The sequence below is a fragment of the Lycium barbarum genome, chromosome 7 (assembly GCF_019175385.1).
Source record: "Lycium barbarum isolate Lr01 chromosome 7, ASM1917538v2, whole genome shotgun sequence".
In the NCBI taxonomy this organism is placed as follows: domain Eukaryota; kingdom Viridiplantae; phylum Streptophyta; class Magnoliopsida; order Solanales; family Solanaceae; genus Lycium; species Lycium barbarum.
This window is the reverse complement of record NC_083343.1, coordinates 134,508,275-134,528,388: the sequence shown is the minus strand read 5'-3', so window position 1 is coordinate 134,528,388 and position 20,114 is coordinate 134,508,275. Positions and strand designations below refer to the sequence as shown.

Sequence of the window (20,114 nt, the reverse complement as noted above, 5' to 3'; positions counted from 1 at the left end):
CCGCGCTAAGTGCGAAGTGGAGACCGCTTCAATAAGATTTTTAACAGGGAAATCTTAAAGCACTTAGTTTAAAGGATTCAGAACACATGGCCGTAAGGTGTCAAAGGATTACGATTTTCACCGGAACATAGTAATGTGCGTGAAAATTTTTCTACTTCATTTAATGATCTACTCAGTTCAAGATTCGTTCACTAAGTAGTCAATGATTTAGAATGTATTCACTAGCTAATGGTTCAAGTCCAAAAGACACCATTATTGATGCATATTACTAGATTAATGTCTCAAAATATTTTCAAAATTTCTTGAAACAAGTGGGGGATTGTTAAGTTAATGTTTTAATTAATTTTGAAACATTTCATCTGATAAAAGTTTTCAAACTAAATGAATGTGAATTTGAAGATACATTCTTCATTTAGTATTTTACGTTTTAGGTTCTTGAAAGTTACATGAAAGTTGCATGTATTTTAAGAAAAATTCATGAACCTATTTTAAATCCTATTTAATGAAAACTTTTATGTTATGTAATTTTTATCCTATAAATAGTGTTTCATTCTTTTGGAAAAGGTAAGCACTTCAAGAAAACAATTTCCCCTAAAAACTTTAGAGACATTGATCAAAAGGTGAAATCACCAATTCAAGAATAGAAAAACAACTTTCTTGAATAATACTTGTTGTGGCTTAGTTGGATCCCGAAGATAGAATTGTTATTTATTCTTCCATTTGCTCGTGGGAGAGACTCCAACTATCTTCAAGAAACGTCTGAACGTGCCTCTAAGCCAAGCAAGTTTATTTTAGATTTCTTTTATTATTATCATCCTTGTTTTAACAGGATATTCATCGAATAGAGTCTCGATGTGTTTTCAGTTAAGAAACAAGTTGTATTCAACTTGGTAAATACGGTTTTGCAGATTAGTTATTTTACTAGATAACTTTAATATAGTTTGATATTATCTGGACTCTCTAATCTAATCTCACCGATGAAATAAAAGAAGTTGAAACAGAAATGCTTGTGATCAGCAAAAGTTGAACAATGCCAGCGTTAATTCCAAAAATCCTCCAACTGCCAGCGTTAAAGTGAGCAATATTATATTGTGGTGGCACTCCTTTTGTTTATAAACCGTAAATATCATTTTTTTTCACCAACAGTACTTTGTTGATTTTAAAAAATAATCGCATGAATGATCACAATCATGCATGACACCAAAAGACCTTTATCTCTGCTTACCAACAATTAATTAATCTTGAAAACATCTTTGTCATTCTTAAAAGTAGTAATCCATGTTTGAACTTACATAGTGATCTACTATATTAGAGGAAAAAATTCATACTCCCTCCGTTTCAATTTATGTGAACCCATTTGACTGGACACGACATTTAAAAAAGAGTGAAGACTTTTGAAATTTGTGATTCAAAATAAGTCTTGAATATTTGTGTGGTTGTAAATCATTTCATAAAGTGAATTTGTTTTCAAATTAAGAAAGATGTCATTCATTTTGACACAAATTAAAAAGAAAATAAATTCACATTAATTGAAACAGAGCTAGTATCTTTTAGTAATTGCGCCTAGATAGCCATCAGCCATTCAGCCCCACCAAATTTAATTTATTAATTTTCATCAATCGTTCCTTCTAGTCGATAATTAACTTTTTTCTAGTAACACATATACATGCATGCCTGCAATGTGATTCTTACTTTGTTTTATTACCGCTAGTAATTTTTTAATATTTATTATAAACAGTAAATGGCAAAATTGAGCAGATGAATTTGTCATCTCTATTGTTAATTAGTGCGTCAATTTATATGCCTTTTTCTGTTCCGTATAATCGCCAATTCTGACCGCCGCGATCTAGAACGGAGCCAACATAATAATTGTTAAAATTTACTTTCCTTGCGCTTTATAATTTAATTAGTGATAGAAATATTTACTTCCTATTTTTATTAGAAATATTCTAGAACATTTAGTTTCTTCTAAGTCTAGTTACTACATTAATTATAAAATATTTAGTTTCCTTTTAGTTTAGTATCCATAAGGAAAATAATATATTTTCTTTAGTTCTCTATAAATAGAGATATAGACTTTTATTTTTAAATGCAATAAACAATTCAACAATCAATATAAAGAGTTATAGTTTATTCTCTCTTCAATTTTCTTTCTCGTTTTTCCATTCCATATCAATAATTACAGGTTTGGCAGAAATTAAACTTTGATTCAGACTTCGTATTTTATATTAAAAAAATTATTTAATATGTATAATAAGTACTAACTTATATATGCAGAACAGAGTAAGAAAATAAAATTGCGATCTAGAACCAGTAAACTAAAAATCATTGCTCCACCTTGCCTACAATTGAAAAAAAAAGAGAGGAAGAAAGAGAAGATAAAAAACTAAAATGATATGCACGGGGCCGGCTCAACGTCCTCGGTGGCCTAAAGTCAAATCTTAACAAGATCGGCCCTAACTTTTCTTTTTAAAAAAATTTCTTATATAGTTTTATTATGAAGTCTATTTTTTTTAATCGGTGCAATCAACATTAGTAAAAAAATATAAGTTTTTTTATCCTTTTTTAAGTTAAAATTATAGCTTTTTACTTTTAAATACTACTCCTTTCATCGTACTTTTCGCTTTTCAAGAGTAAATATGACTAAACTTTAAAGTAAACTGAATTAGATTAACTCAATATTTTAAAATTTAAATTTATATATTTGAAAACTACATGAAAAGTATATACTCCTTGTAAGCTACAACTTTTCTCATATATTTGGTGAAAAATACATCTGAAAATGTTGTCAAAGTTCATGCAATTTGAATCTCGCGAAGCGAAAAATATCACATACATTAGGACAGAGGAAGTAATAATTTTTTTTTAAAAAATTAATTCATAAACCTATTATTAGTGAAAATGGGACTCCAAATTTTTTGGGGGCCTAAAGCCATTGCTTTGGCTGCCTTGCCCTTCAGCCGGCACTGGATATGCACCATAAACAAATCAAACCTAGTGACTAACATGTATGTAATGTGTTGCAGAGGACTTTCTTTTTTTCACATTTTATTGTTGCACTCTTTTTTATTAGTCTCTTAAAAAAAGAGCGATACATCTTTATATTTGTAAATTATTTAAATTTTATTCTCTGACGATTATCTATCGTGCTCTTTGCTTTTGTATGAACAAGCCTCCTAATTATTCATAATTCCTACTGATCATGATGTTGAAATTATTAATAAGTTAAAAGGTCAGTTGATCCCCTCTCGCTTTCATTAGCTAGTGGCAACTTAATTTCTTTCAAATTTTGGATTTGCTTCTTGGATCATTACGACAATTCGTCTTCCTTGATCTCCCTTTGACGACGGCTATGTGCTGTTAACTACCGAACTTATTGCAGAAATATATTCACTCATGAAAATAGTTTATTTATTAGTAACTTGTAATGTAAAACATACGTCCCTTCATGCATTATGACACTTTTCTTATAACAGTAATTAATGTTTGAACCAATTTGCGTGAATTACGCGCACCTCGACGATAATAGAGTATTAGTGTATGCATGGTATCTTGGATGAGGCTCATCTCCAGTACATCCTGCCTCCAGTTGGTCCAGTGCATAGTTAAGATTGTGACATCTGTCCATTTTTTAAATCTAATGGCCAACATTTATTGAACCAAAACAACCCCTCAAACCATGGTTAAACCTGCTAATTACTATTAACTTATCCTTTCCATATTTGCAGCATTAAAGTAGCTAGGCGATAACTCCTAGTATATCTTGCTGCTCCTATCAAAAAACAAAGATTAAACTCATTTTCATGATTTTAGAACTTGAATTTTCCATGTACCGTAAGATTATATGTTACTCTGGATCATGTTAGGAATTTTCAGAACAATTGAATTATTCTTGTTAGAGAGGCTCTGTTACGATGTCATTAAACAAATATCTCCTCTGATAAAGAACAGGTAATAATGGAAAAAGATTGATCTGCTCCTGCATAAGAACAACCATCTGCTTTTCCAACAATGTTTCATTACACAAAACTGACCGAAGTTGAAAATGATAGCAACATACATTTCATACTTTCAGTAACCGTATTTTGAGATGAAGTTTTATTACAGTTTTTAAGACATGATTTAATCTTATGTTCACTCTAGATGATTTAATCTTATGTTCTTGCTGATTGTTCCGTTTCTCCATAATTTCCATGGTTAGAAAATATTTTTTTCAACCAAAAGATTTTCCAGCATTTTTTTTCGGATGTTCTTGCTTTGTTTAGCAAGATTTTAGCGGAGCCTACTTTAGTGCTGCAAATATGGACAGGATAAATCAGATGGTAAATAGGGGTTGTTTTAGTTAAATAAATGCTGGCCATTAGATTTAAATATGAACAGATGTCACAATCTTAACTATGCACCGGACCAACTGGAGGCAGGAATGAGCATCATGTACAATTACAAGCGATGACAAGACTGTAATTGGGAACTTGTACGTGCTCTTGAACCGTTGATAAATTTTAGCATTACATTTTATCATCAAAAGCAAGATTAAACCATCCAACTTATTTAAATTTATCTTTTCTATATATGCTATTAATAAAATCTTGTTAAGAAAATGCATCCAAGGCCTATTTCTAGAGGTGTCAATGATGCGGTTTAGGGGTTATTTTATAAAATTTATATCATATTATTTTTTGATTATTTTATTTTGTATAATCAAATTAGACGTTTTGAAACTGTATCATCTCAGTTTCTCTTTGGTATCAGTATGATTCAGTTAATTTTCGATATTTTTTAAACAAAAATGTAAAAGACACTAATAAAAGTTAGAACACACTACCACGTATACTTATGTAGGACTTTGCAAAAATACTATAGACATTTTTATCGGTTTAAAAATGATGAATCAAGGAAGCATGAAAGGCAACAAAATAGAGATTGATCCCACTATTTTACGATAGTTTAAAATATTGTTAAGCAAAAACAAAAAAAATATAATTTAGATCACACAAGCGGAAAGAAATCAATCAACGGAGACTCAAAAACTGAGTCTACTAAAATTAAGTATATATCAAATAAGAGAAATTTAAATCATACGAGAGGAAAGATATCAACTAACTTGTAGCTTGCTACCCAAGATCATTGGATTACCTTTAAACTTACTATTACTACTCCAGAATATAGAACTAATATAGTTTCAATATGAGTAATATAATAGGTTTTGGTGTTAGGATTTTAGGTGTTAATTATGTTGCCGGCTTGTGGTCGTTTCCATCACCCCGAGTCCAAAGGAAAAAAATTAAGTAATATTTTATTATTTTGAAACTTAATATATAAAATATATTTTACACAATATTGTTCGGTATGGTTCGGTATTTTTTCAATTAATTTTTATAAAATAAAAAACCTGTCTAATTATTCGGTACGGTTATAAAATTATATCAAACCGTCTATTTTATTAAAAGGACCTTAAAAATTAGTTCGGTAAGATTCGATTCGGTCGGTTAAGTCTATTTTTAGAAATCCATCGACACCCCTACCTATTTCAACCTTTTAGCTGTGAAGTGAAAATTCTCCAAACTCGTATAAGAATAACGTATGGTCCATTCCCGTGGAATTCTCAACAATGTGGACCACTTAACACTTCTTCAACCTTTACCGTGAGGACCACTTAACAAATTTTTTCTCTTAATTTGTTTTCATTATTAAATTAGATTATATGATTACAAAATATCATCGGTTTTATTCAACAGACTTCCTTTCATATCTTTTAAATCCCAAATTAAATGGGATAATAATATCGTTCTCTGTGTAACTGATTTTTTTTTACATGAAAAAATTTCTTGGAAATGAGAAAGATCATAGCTGGCAGGCAAGAAAAACAAAATAAGGTTAGGTTGGATTAGAAATATATCAACCTTTGCGCTTTTATGTCCATCCGTGCAGGGCAGCCACAGCTGACTGGAATAGAGTTTCAAAGGACCAACTTTTTTCCACACGTTTTAATTGATTCCTCGTACGTATGTACCACTTGCTGGTTAATTCAAGCAGTAAATATATTCTCTTTCTTCTTTGTTTTAATTTCTTTTAGGAGAAGAAATTTTTTTTTTTATTGAGAAAAGACATCATTTGACCCTTGAACTTGGCACGAAAACTTAGTTTGACAACTAAACTTAACTTGTATTTATTTACCCCCTTCTACGTAGGTTTGAAGTTTGAGGGAATTGGGAGAATAAGGAGATCTTATGGGTTATTATTTAGTTGGGTCGGGTTTAAATGATGGACCGAAGTTTAAAAAATGATTTCGGGTTACTTTGGGGGATAATTTCATTCAAGACAGGGGTATATTTGAAAATTTTAAGGATGAGAGGGGTATCTTTGACCCAAAATAAGTTCGAAGGATATTTTTAACCATTTTTCCAAAGTAGAGGGGGGGTTTTGACCCTTTTCCCATTAATTATTTTGAACTAATTATTTATATTGAAATTGGATCCACAATTGCGTAGACAAATAAGGATATATATATATAAACATATGTTAATATCTGAGTTAGAAAAAATAAGGAAGAACTCTGGATATGATTCTTTATAGTTGGATCATTGGAAGCAAAATGATTAATTGTGCTTCATTTTCTTTAAAGAGGATAGGATGTTTTATTTTATTTTATTTAATTAGTGAGGTGAGGTTGATACTTGTATTACTACCGTTTTGAGCTAGAGATTGACAATTGATTTAACACGCATGTTTTGGCAGCTCGTGGTAGAGATTAGAGTACTCTCTGATGAATTCGCTCTACTATTGCCTCCTATTCTTGATCGAGATTAGACCATTCCTAGTCTTGCGGCCATATTAAAAAGGAAAAATAAACCACATATAGATGCACAGTGAAAATTAATGCTTGTAATTTCTTCTCACAATTAATGACAAAATAGTTACTACAGTACTACTACATTATAGGCTTGATAGCTGTAAAAATATAGACACAAGACTTTTTGTACAATATTTTTCTTTTAGTCGTTCTAAACTAATATTATATAATCTGAATTTTACCTTTAAAATTAAACTTTATTAAATAATTAAGTATTACATTGATTTAGGTTATTAGTCTCCGCATTTGCAAATGCAAAGGTTGAAATTTCAAAGATATTAAAAAAAAAAAAAAAAAAAAAAACGTGTGCCTCGTTTACTCAAAGGACAATTTTAACCCTACACACATTAACAAGAAAATATCCATGCATGCACCAATCATTTTCACTTATTTTCCACAGCTGACTAAAACATTAGAGCAGTAAATTGAGACTTTCATGCTTCCAGTTGCCTATAAATACTGCACTAACTCAGAAACAATAGATCATCAAACTTTAATTTTCTCATTCAATTCATTTTCCTTTTAATCCTATACTTTCTTTCCTTCTTACTTTTTTTAATTACTCAAAAATGCCTACTAGAGCCTCAGTTGATCTTTCTAATATCACTGATTATGTAGTAAACGAAGGCCATGGAGTAAAGGGTCTTTCAGAAATGGGCCTTAAAAAACTACCTAAACAATACATTCAGCCAATAGAAGAACGAATTACAAAAAGCACTGTAATTCTTGATGATCAAATTCCAGTAATTGACATGTCCAATTGGGACATTGACAACAAATTAGTAGGTGAAAAAATATGTAATGCAGCTGAAAAATGGGGCTTTTTTCAGATTATCAACCACGATATTTCTCTTGAAATTCTTGAATCTGTTAAGGAGGCGACATATAGGTTTTTTAAACAACCAGCGGAGGAGAAAAATAAGCATTCGAAGGAAAATTCATCGACGAATAACGTGAGATATGGAACGAGTTTTACTCCTAAAGCAGAAAAGGCTTTGGAGTGGAAAGATTATTTAAGCCTTTTTTATGTTTCTGATGAAGATGCTGCTGCTCTCTGGCCATCTGCTCTCAGGTTTGCAATCGTCACCATTTCCTTTTTACTAAATTTAGGCAAATACTTAAGAAGAAAAAGAAGATTTGAATTACATGCACGCAGTTAAGCATTTATTTTCCTATTTAAGTTGTATATATATACACCGTTAGTGTAAAGAAAGATCGCACTGTCTTGCGGTATAGAAAGTATATGTTAGTTACCATTTTTTTTCCAGTTACTACTAATTAGCGTTTATCATAAAGATATAGTACTTGTTATAATTACCTTTAAACTAAAATACATGTATTCATGTTCTTTTTATCTATTTCTGAACCTAACCTCTCTCTCTTTTTATAGGGAGGAAGCGTTGGACTTCTTGAGAAATTCTGAAGTTGTCATCAAGAAACTATTGGAAGCACTTATGAAAGGACTAAACGTAAAAGAAATAGACCAAATTAAAGAATCACTTCTAATGGGTTCAAAGAGGATTAACGTTAACTACTACCCAAAATGCCCTAATCCTGAGTTAACCGTCGGAGTAGGTCGCCACTCTGATGTTTCAACACTAACGATTCTTCTTCAGGACAATATCGGAGGGCTTTACGTGAAAAAACTTGACAGTGACACTTGGGTTCATGTCCCACCAATCCAAGGAGCTTTAGTGATTAACATTGGCGATGCACTTCAAATAATGAGTAATGGACGATACAAGAGCATCGAACATCGTGTTATGGCTAACGGTAACAATAATAGGATTTCTGTGCCTATTTTTGTGAACCCTAAACCTAGTGATGTAATCGGGCCTTTGGCAGAAGTGTTGGAGAGTGGGGAGGAGCCAATTTACAAACAAGTTCTTTACTCGGATTATGTCAAGCATTTCTTTAGGAAAGCTCATGATGGGAAAGACACTGTTGATTTTGCTAAAATCGATAATTAATAGTAGGTTTGTTCGAACAAAAAATAGTGCTAGCATATATTAAGCTGTATGGTATTTTTTCTATTTCATGTATCTTGCTCATGTACAACTTTTTTTCTTTGTAATGAAATAAAAAGTTTAATATGATCTCCTTGGGATTAATTTGTCATGGAAAATTAAGGGCCTAATTATCTTTATTTTTGTTTAATTATTTCAGAGTCCATTAATTTCATAAATTTATAAGGAAGTATGACATATATCTTACCCACCTTTCTCTTCCTTCATATGGTAGTAGACTAGCAGGTGAATAATTGCAATTAAAAGCTAAAACAATCTCTCTTTTGAATCAAGAGAGATCCGTACTCTTATATTTTTCATCGTGGGCCAGTTTTTGTCTAGTGATATGAACTGATCAATAAATGTATGCATGTATACACTATACATAAACGAATTTTATTTCCAAAGCATGGAGAAAGAAAGAGAAGGAATTAAAGAAGATGTAGCTGGTAATGGTAAAAATGGAAATTGCCAAGACAATTCTTAAGTAGGTCCCTTTTACAATACTAACATGTTTCACTTTCCTTCCATTAATTCCATCATGAAGTCACGACGTTGATTATGACATCGTCCGACTAATTTACAGCGTACATAGTGGGGGTCAAAAAGAGAAGAAAACAAATAGGAGTACTACAAAAAAAGAAAAAGAAGTGATAGGACTTAGGAGTATATCACTTTCAGTTTGCTTTAACGGAGAAATAAAGATAATTAGAGAGAAATATAATCGCTCCGTTCATTTTTACTTGTTCAATATTTTAAAAATACATTCACGTTTACTAATTACTTTTAGATTATCAAGAAAAGACAATTTTTTTCCTATTTTACCCATAATATTAATTACGCATTTTAAATCATTTTTCAAGTTAAAATGCCTCTGTAGCTGAAATTATGGATTCGCCTCTGTCAGCGCTCTTTCGTGGCAAAGAATTAAACCATAAGCCCCAAGCCCCCAACGAATTATACTACCACTTATAGGAGTCTTCTTTGCTAGTAAAATGTCTCCACGGGAAGAAATAATAGTGAGATGCTCACGCTGTTGTTGGATGTGATTAATTGACGAAGCATGTAAAGAGGTAAGTCACTGAAGTCTGGCTTTATGTGCTCAGGGTATCCAAAGCAAGTGGGAGAGAGTAAGTATTTGAGATGGATACATATAAAGAGAAGTAATAAGAAATGCGTACACTCATGTCTGATGTCGTGAATATATAATTTGTTTTACGTAGCTTGCATGCATGGCATTTTTTTTTTTCCAAAAAACCTCGTCCATAAATTTAAACAATAGTTACACCATATTGGAGGGGGACTTAATACCTTACCTCCTTTGAGTTTTAGGACAACCGAAGCATCCATGTTGCCATTTTGATCCGAAGATCTTACACATAGATCCTATGCTAATGCATTGAAACTTATCATAAGCTAATGCATCCTACAGGTGAATAACTTAAGGAGGTTCAAAGTACCAACTGGTATTCTTCTTTACTCTTCTTCTAAAGGATGGGAAGTCAAGTTTATTCATCCTTAAGGCACTTCTAACCACTGTGGGTAGGTCTCCTTCATTCAAAAAAATCATTTGGCCCTGAATTTGTGTAGCATGTTTGGCTAGAGCATCTGCCACCTCATTTCCTTCCCTATAGCAATGCTTGATAGAGATGTTTCTATGATTCATCTTTGTTTTTATTTCATCAATGATGCTTTGTATCCTCCATGGAGGTTTGAGAGTACCATTTAACATTTGCACCACTAGCATGGAATCCAATTCTACTTCAAGAGCCTCGAATTGATGATTAACACACCAAGATATTCCAATTAAAGCTGCATAGGCTTCACTGTAATTGTTAGTGTAGAATTGAGAAGGATATGAGAAAGCCATTATTATGTTCCCAATTCTGTTCCTAACAATACCACCTGCACCCGCTTTGTTTTGATTCTTCATATAGCTTCCGTCAGTGTTGAGTTTCCAAGTGTTGCCGGTTGGTTTGACCCATCTGATCATCTTGCTTGTAATGACTGCCTTGAAATTTTCTGCCATAAGACAGACTTTGCTCCAGTTCCATGTGTAATCAATGAATTTGAACTTCTTTCCAATGGCCACCTTGATCTGAAAAAGAGATTGAAAACATATATTAGAGGCAGTGATCTTTTTTTTTCTCAAATTTTATTGTACATCTTGCTTTCCAAATCTCCCAACATACTATCACTGGTGTGATTAGTAGAAGGAATTTGTGCACTATATTTCTTGGTTTTTGTCTCCACCATTGCCATATGATTGCTTGGACAGTGTTTCCAATCATGTTAATTCCCAACGGTCTTGTAATAATTTGCCAAGTTTGTTTGGCTAGTTCACTTGCTACAGAAACATGATCTCCTGTTTCGATGCATGCTATCCTGCAACAACAACAACTAGGACCTTTATCGATGTGAAATCTCAATAATGAAGCATCCAAGGGAAGATTTTTCTTTAAAAGTTTCCACATGAAAAAGGAAATCTTGAAAGGAATTTCTTTTATCCAAATGAAATTATAAATAGGGGCAGCCACCTGTTTGTTCCTGAGGAATTCAAAGGCTGTTGCGCAACTAAAATTATCATCCCTACTCAAATTCCAAATAGCCTCGTCCCTTTTTCCTTCATTACCAATAGGGATATTCCTGATGAGATTCAAAATATCCCTTGGTATAGAAGGCTCCATATTATCCAACTCCCATTGTTGGTTCCATAAAAAGTTATTGACTTTTATATTACCAGGTTTGGGAGTTGGGTTAATCATCTGATAAATGGACCCTTGGAAGGTCCAGTCATCCCACCAAAATAAAATATTACATGAGTTAATATGCCAGTTGATATTGGTCTCTATTTTATCCCTGATGTGAAGCAAATCCTTCCAGGCAGCAGAGTCTTTAGAAGCTATCACCTTAGAGTTGGGATTACTTCTTTGACAATACTTAGCTTTTAGGAACTGAGCCCACAGCGAAGGTTCTGTCCTTAATCTCCACCATCTTTTAGCAGTAAAAGTGTAGCAGATATCCAAAAGGCTCTTGAACCCCAATCCCCCTTCTTTGGTTGGAAAACTCATGTTCTCCCAGGAAGACCAATGATAGCTATTATTGCCATCTTTTTCTCCCCAGAAAAAATTAGCAAATTTCATTTCAATCTCATTAAGAACTGTGACAGGAGGCATTAGGGCGGCAAATATATGTAAAGCCTGAGATTGTAAAACATGTTTAATAAGCACAGCCTTACCTCCAGGGGATAGGAATCTACCTTGCCAACCTGCTATCTTATTAAGAATCTTTTTTGAAATGTCAGAGAAATAAGAAATTCTCTTTCTACCATAGTATACAGGACAGCCTAAATAAGTAAAGGGGAAGGAAACTTGCTTGTAACCAGTCCACCTTCTAATCCTCCTATTATAGATTCTGTCGGTCTTACTATGTGTGAGAAAGAAAGTTTTTTCGTTGTTGATTACCTGTCCTGACGCCTGTTGATACAACTTCAACTGTTTCATAATAAGCTTAATAGAGTATTTATCAGCAGAAGTGAACAATACCAGGTCATCTGCATAGCTTAGATGATTAATCAGTGGCCCTTTTTTATGCATAGAGAAGCTAATGAACCTATTATTATGACGAAGATAATTCAAGGCTCTGGAAAGAGTTTCAGCAGCAATTATAAAAAGAGCAGGAGATAAAGGATCACCTTGTTTTAAACCTCTAGAAGATTTGAAAAAACCATATCTAGTACCATTAATGATTACTGAGTACCAATTGTTAGAAATCAGTCTAAAAACCATTTGTATAAAAAACTCGGCAAATCCCATCTTCTTAAGGACATAAGTAAGGAAATTCCAAGAAAGTTTATCATAAGCTTTAGACATGTCAAGTTTGATAACAACATTGCAACTGTCAGATTTAGATCTAATACCATGAATAATCTCTTGTGTTAGGAGAATATTCTCGGTTATCTGTCTACCTTTGACAAAGCCAGATTGATTTTCAGAAATGATCTTGGGTAAAATGGTGTTGATTCTCAAGGCAAGGATTTTTGATAATATCTTGTTAGAAAAGTTACTTAAACTGATAGGTCTAAGTTTAGAAAAACAGTCTGGAGAAGTAACCTTAGGAATTAGAGTTAAACAGGAATGAGTATAGAACTTAGTAAGATCAGCTCCGTGGAAGAAAGAAAGCACAAAAGATACTACCTCTCTTCTGATGATATCCCAGCAATGTTGAAAAAAAAGGCCATTGAATCCATCTGGACCTGCACAACTGTTTGGATCCATAGAATCTATAGTTATCTTGATTTCCTCTTCTGTTGGGATTTTAGTCAAATGAGAGTTGTCCTCATCATTGATCAAATTATCACAGTCTCTTACAAAATTCAGGTTCACTATCCTTTGATTTTCGGTGAAGATACCACTGAAGTAGTCAATCGCAGCCTGTGAAATGTTAACATTTCCTTCTACCCACTGACCCTGCTGATCTTTGATTTTGTTAATCTGGGCTCTTCTTCTTCTAGCCCTTATAGTGCTATGAAAGTATTTTGTGTTGGAGTCTCCATCCTCAGCCCATTTTATTCTTGCTTTTTGCCTGATGATGGAGTCTTCCATTTTCAACCACTTGATGTATTCAGCTTTGGACTTATTGAGAAGCATTCTGTCAGTATCAGAGTCTGAGGTCAGATATGTAATTTCAGCAGCGGAGACTTCCTTCTCCATTTCCTTGACTCTCTGAAACACATCTCCAATACTGTCTTTAGACCATTTACTAAGTTCTTTGGCCACCATTTTAAGCTTTTGATGAAATCTCCACATAGGATTACCATATACTTCGGTTTCCCAAACTGTTCTAACCAATGGGAGAAAATCTTCTTGGTCAGTCCAAAAATTAAGAAACTTAAAGTATTTGATTACCTGTTGGTTATCGTTAGTGCAGGTGACCAACAATAGGTTATGGTCTGAGCCTGTCTTTGAGAGGTGCTCCATAGTGATATTTGTGAATGTAGTAGCCCATTCCTCATTGTGAAAAAGCCTATCTAGTCTCATATGGATTCTTTCAGTACCTCCTCTGCCATTACACCAAGTGTGAATATTACCTACAAAACCAGCATCAGTCATACCACAATCATCCATACAATTTATAAAGTCTAGACATGTACTTAATCTAAAAGAGGCACCCCCTTTTTTCTCTTCGGCTTCCATTATAGAGTTGAAATCCCCACCAATGACCCATGGACCATCAATGATAGAATTTAAGTCTCTTAATTTTTGCCAAAGATGTTTCCTCTTGTTAGCTCGTGATCGAGCATATACAATAGTTATCCAAGACATATCTGTGCTTCCCTGCCATTTAACCTGCAAGGTAACCTGTTGTCTAGTCTTGGAAATCACTGAACAAACGATGTTAGAATTCCAGAAAATCCAGACTTTACTATGTGAATTGGAGATGGCATGGTCAAATCCTAACCTTCTCCTAAACTTATCAACTTTATTACTTTTAAAGAAAGGTTCTTGCAAAGCAACAAAATTAATTTTATAAATTTTGACTACCTTGGTTAGTCTTTCAAGAGCACCTTTGGAGGTCATCCCCCTAATATTCCATATTATGAACTTAATCATAAAGAAATCTTAGGTGGTGGAACAACCTTTCCAGATTGTTCAAAATTTTCTAGGAGTACAGTATTGTCTTCCTTATTAATGTTCTTACCTTTTTTGTTTTTGTTACCTCTCGGAGACAAACCTTGTTGTTGTATGATTTCTTCCATTTCATGTGAGATAGGGTCTTTGTTGTCCTTAGGGCTTGGAGCAAATATTTCCGTCAAACTGTCCAGAATCTGTGCCTCTTCTTCTTTAGTAACATCTAAAAAACTATCTGGCACTTCTTCATCAGATGATATTCCTTCTATTTCATCCTCACTAGTGTCATAACAATGCTCCTGATCAGAGTCATGCTCTATTTCTGTGCCATGTCTGTTTTGTTTTCCTGGGGGAATGTACTCAAGACTTCCAAAATCTATCACCAAAGTACCACCTTTTTGTTGCAAGCACTCGGTATCTGCAGTGATAGGGGACATATGTCCTTTATGAACTCCCTCAGAGCTGCTGCCTTGGCTGTCAGGATCCTCATCTTCGTTTATCCCTCGATTAATCTTGATGATGTTCTGAGCTACCTCTTTTGCCGTGATGTTTTCAGGTATGTCTTTGTTCCTAGATTGCTCTGGTTTCTTAAGAATATCCTTGATATGGGCCTGTTTTGATTTCTGTTTCGCCCATAGCATGTTCTTGAGGAATCTAGCTACAGGTATGTTCTTTTTGTTTTTTGCTTTTTGTTTCTTTTTCTGTCTTTTAGGTCCAACACCCTTGATATTTTGCTCTCCATTTTCGACTGTACAATGTTGCTGCTGCTCATTTTCGGCTGTATCATGTTGTTGAAGCTGCACGTTGTCAGTTGTAAGATGCTGCTGTCGCTGCACATGCTGTTGTTGTTGATGCCCATGCTGCTGTTTCTGCCCGTGTTGCTGCTGCTGCTGCCCATTTTTTAATGGAGTATGCTGCACATGCTGCTGTTCCAATTGCTGTTTGTGCACGTGTTGCTGCTGCCGTTGCCCATTTTGTTGTTGCTGCTGCGCATGCTGCCTCGCCTGCTGCTGCACATGCTGCCTCGCCTGTTGCTGCCCATGTTGTTGATTCTGCTGCACGTGCTGTTGTTGCACATTTGGGACTGCTGCTTGGAATATTTTATTTCCTTGTTTATCTGTTTGTTGATTTATTGGCTTAAAAAAGGCCTTCTTATTCTTTCTCCTGCTGACCTCTATGAAACCATCATCATCATCATGCATTTTTTTAACCACTCCTTCTCCCTTTAATTGTTGTGCTTCTCCTTGTTCCCCCTGTTTTTGCTTGCTCTACTCTTCCTCTGTTACAACCTGTTTTCCTTTCTGTTGGTTAACATTCTTTCTAGCTGCGACTTTACAATTAATTTGATCATGTCCTTGTAATCTACATATTCTGCAAAATGCCGGGACGCCTTCGTATTCCAATCTTTGATAATAACCTTTCAAACCAGCCCCTTTCTTTTCTATTCCAACAAAAATAGAATTTGGGAGATTTTTTTCCAGATCTACCTCTATCCTTACCTTGGCTAAATTTGGCCTAGTTCTTAGATTAGTAGCAAGATCTTCTTTTGATGGAGTTCCTACTTGCTGAAGAATTTGGCTAATATAATTCCATTGGAACAAGTGATACTTCAATTCCGGTAACAAGACCCAAATTGGGGCTAAAGAGGTTTCTTCGTTTGGATCGAAATCCGGAGACCACTTGAACATTCTCATCAAAGCATTATCAGTAGAGATAAATCTCCTAAAGTATACATCATTTAGGTCGGCTTCATTATCAAAATCTAGAAAAGTATGGCGATAGTCATACACGCCTATACGCACCTTACCTTTTAGAGGAATCTTCTCTTTGAATTTAGTTCTAATCAAATCGATTTGGGGTCTGCCATACGTGTATTTTCCAACTAGAGTCCATTTACACTGTTCAGTCATTACCCCATAGTAATTATCAGCATCGAAAATCGCCGCCGGAGTGCCGTTATGTACTGTTTGCCTGACCACCACTGGATCGTTGATAATAGGGATGAAAGGAGCGGGGTTCTCTTCAATTGCTCCCTTATAATCGATCTTCTTTGTTTTTGGCACCATAGAGGTGTTCGCCTTTGTGGTAGGGTCTTTTGGTTGATCTATACGCGCCGGTAATCCGGCCGCCGGCGGTGTCATTAGGTAAGAGAGTGAGTCTACGCGTTTGGCTTTTTACCGTTGTGGTTTGTTGTACGGAGAGGATTTTTATCACTTTTATAGAGGTTTTTGTCTTGTATGCATGGCATTATTATATTATTAAACTCTTCTTCAACCCTACAAAATTATTCATCTTCATGAAAAGTGCAAGTACAGCTAGACCTTGGGCATGCAATATAGGCAATTTACCGATCATATTGTCATTATCTACCTCCAAGATAGAGGTAAGGTATGCGTACTCTCTATCCTCCCCTCTACCTCGCAGGTAAGATCTGCGTACTCTCTACCCTCTCCAAACCAGGGGCGGAGCCAAGCTCTACTTACGGGGTTCAAACCCCCTTGGGCGGAAAATTACACTATTTATACATGGTTAAAATTATTTTTTATGTATATATATAGTGAATATCAAACCCCCTTAGGCTTCGTCGTGTATTTACTTTTTCGTATTTTAAACCCTTAATGAAAATCCTAACTCCGCCACTGCCCCAAACTCCACTTTGTGGGATTGAACCGGGTATGTTGTTGTAGTTTGTACTGATCATATTCTCAGATGCGTGGAAGAAAGTAAGTACTACTCCACTAATTATTTTCTACATGCACGTGTATATATATACGAGTATCTTTTTACAACCTAGCTAGCTTCCCATTCCACCCATCCCCGAATGAAACACAACTATACAAGTATATATTCTCATGAAAGACTGAAAGTAATGCACTAGCTATCTTGGTTAGCGTGTTGTTGTATGCATACATGAACGTTGTGATTTCTGGTTTGGTCATCCTTATATTGATTTGTACATGAAGATATTAATTGCGTGCAGAAATGGAAATTGATAAAGAAAACATGAGAGCTTTATGTATGCCGGGGTAGTCGACAAGTTGGTGTCATTAAATATGAACAACCAGCATTCAGAATTGAAAATACAAACCAACCACCCGACTAACCATTTCTCGATTTGGCTGATATTAACATTTGCAAACGTAACAAAGCACATTTTATAGAGGTAATACAACCAGTAGCATCAGTTCAGCAAAACATCATGGAACTTGAACAAGAGACGATTTTTGTTTACCCTGAATTTGGATAATCAATTGAATTTTTGAGTGAGGTATAGGATATGTGGATGTGCCTTGGTCTATTTGATAGAGGAAAGAAATATATGAGTATGCTATGAAGAAGCAACTAATAATCAGTGGTTTACTATAGATTTTGTATCTTGTAATGCATGAAGATTGTTTGATTGAACAGGATTTGAGTAATGAGCGCCATAATCCGGACCAAAATCTGGTACGGAGATAGAGAGAATTTGTATATATTTTGCTATTACCAGTGTTATGAAGTTCAAGAAGCCAACCCTTTAAAAGTAGGGCAATGACCCCTATTTATAGTATTGCCCCATGGGCTTCATACAACAAGTGTTTCCCCAAAAATAAAGATAAAACTCTGACGTGGAGTAGGTTGGATTAGGTTGATCGTACGGTCTGACACCCGTACGATTGGTAGTTGAATATGGCAGCACGTTACCGACGCGTGGCGATCGTGTAACGGATCATACGGACCACCGGCCACGACCAAAACGGACCAACGGCCACGATGGAACGGACCAATCGGCCAAGATCGAATCGGCCATGGGAAAACCGGACCAAACGATGTTCCTCCCTTTCCCCGATTCGAGCACTCCTTCGATCCAGAAAGTAAGTCTTCGTGCATGTGCTCGTTTCCTTCTTCCCTCAGTCACCGGTCTCACCTACTCAACAGATACCCGATTTTTACCGTATACAGATAGTCCCCACACTTTTCGGACCGAAGTTTTACCGGAGTAACGGGAAGTGGATGAATCAGGAAACCGGTGGCTCCGTTCGTCCGCTGCTATCTTTTCGTTTTGGCGGGAATAGTTGCGTCACGTCCCTCTGTCATCGGCCACATGTCATATCCCGGACGGTCAACTCTGACAACTGCCGTAACGCACATCGTTTCAAGTCGATTCTCATTAATTATGGGACACGTGGCCTTCCCCGGTTGGCTGGGCTCTTGTAACCGCCCGATCCCATGCCTATAAAACGTCCCTTACCTCTTCACTTCAACATTTTTATATCTTCACCTCTTCACCTCTCTATTTCAAGTTTTTTGCCTCTTACCCATTTCATTTCTTTACTCATAATCATCTGAAAACTCACATTTCTTGTTGATCTGCTGCTTGCACTACGTGAAAAGAAACGATACTGCCAATTTCTCCACATGTCGTTCTTGTGTGTTGCTGCTTCCTCCTTTCATTCTTTGCCATTTTTGAATTCTTCTACTGTCACCTTCACTTTTTAACTTCTTTTTTGCATTCTCCCAAACTCTCAATTCCATATCTTCAAATGTCTGCCAGTACTGAAACCGCTTCCCATGACGTCCCCTCGGTTTCTTCTCAAGAAGCCGAGCCAACTTCTCCGGCCAAGGGGAAGGTTACCCTCGAACCCACCGCATCGGACATCGTACCGGCCAAATCGAATTTCAACAAAGATTTCGAGGTTGAAAAGCCTTCCCCGGTATCCGACAGAGGGTATGATGTAAGACGATATCCTTCATCCATTACCGAGGATAAACTTGACCTAGTCCGGGCTGATTGCGGATGGGACAACCGTCCAGTCCAAGTTTTTGCCCCTGGGCCAGATGAGTCAGTCACCGACCATCGGGAGGGCTTCTTGTACGTCTATACTTACCCTTTCACCTTCAAGCTTGACCCTCCGATCGATTCGGTCATCTTAGACATGTGCCAGACCTTCAACGTAACCTTGGTACAGATTGGTCCAATTGTTTGGAGGGTCGTGGCCTGCCTCCGGCTGTTGGACAATAATGCAGAAAAGGAGTTCACGCTGGCTCACTTGATACATCTATATTCCCCGAGGTTGTTCCGGGGTGGTGTAATAAAACTCGCAAAGCGTAGCCGGAATCCAATTTTTTCAAAAATGGATTAAGATAGAGACTGGGGCTGGTTGGAGCGATATGTCCGGGTGCAGACCTCAGACATCATTCCGGACAACTACATGCCTTTTCCGAAAAGGTGAAACAACAAGCGTAAGTCTAAACTCTTTTAAGAATCGCTTTTGTATGCTTTGCCACACTTCGGTTCCACTTTCTCATTGGTCTTCTTATTTCCCTTAGCCGTGGGTTGGATTCCTCCGATCGTCCGGAATCTCAACGAATGGGTTACCGCTCTCCTCAGCCAACATGCTCACGACGATCGGACGTGGAGTCATATGTCCCGTGGCCGATGGATCGCCCAGAACCACGGTAATACTTTGCTTCTATCCGTATCCATTACATCTTATACCCTTCTGTAACATCTTTGATTTTCAGGTTTGCCTAAGGGATCGGTGAATCCAAGGCCAGACTCAGCCGCTGAACCTGCGACGTCGGCACCCGAGTTCGATTCAGCGGGTGCATCTCGTATCCTTGCTGCCGCTGCCAAAAGAAAAA

General features: G+C 35.8%; 2 protein-coding genes across 2 annotated transcripts; one reads left to right on the top strand and one right to left on the bottom strand.

Annotated features, from left to right (window-relative positions):
- The first annotated feature begins 7,330 nt into the window (after window positions 1-7,330).
- LOC132604630 (feruloyl CoA ortho-hydroxylase F6H1-3-like) lies at window positions 7,331-8,978 on the top strand. Its single transcript, XM_060318222.1, has 2 exons — window positions 7,331-7,925; window positions 8,244-8,978. Exons 1-2 carry the CDS (start codon window positions 7,423-7,425, stop codon window positions 8,821-8,823), a joined length of 1,083 nt encoding a protein of 360 aa, XP_060174205.1. The 5' UTR covers window positions 7,331-7,422; the 3' UTR covers window positions 8,824-8,978.
- Window positions 8,979-14,467: 5,489 nt separating this feature from the next.
- LOC132602009 (uncharacterized) lies at window positions 14,468-15,691 on the bottom strand. The gene has a single exon (XM_060315040.1). It carries the CDS (start codon window positions 15,689-15,691, stop codon window positions 14,468-14,470), a length of 1,224 nt encoding a protein of 407 aa, XP_060171023.1.
- Window positions 15,692-20,114: the final 4,423 nt, after the last annotated feature.

Bases quoted from the DNA above. Each gene is read 5' to 3' on its own strand.
- LOC132602009 (XM_060315040.1), bottom strand. From the start codon at position 15,691: ATGCATGATGATGATGATGGTTTCATAGAGGTCAGCAGGAGAAAGAAT.
- LOC132604630 (XM_060318222.1), top strand. From the start codon at position 7,423: ATGCCTACTAGAGCCTCAGTTGATCTTTCTAATATCACTGATTATGTA. The intron at 7,926-8,243 runs GTTTGCAATCGT...CTCTTTTTATAG, and splicing joins CTCTGGCCATCTGCTCTCAG to GGAGGAAGCGTTGGACTTCT.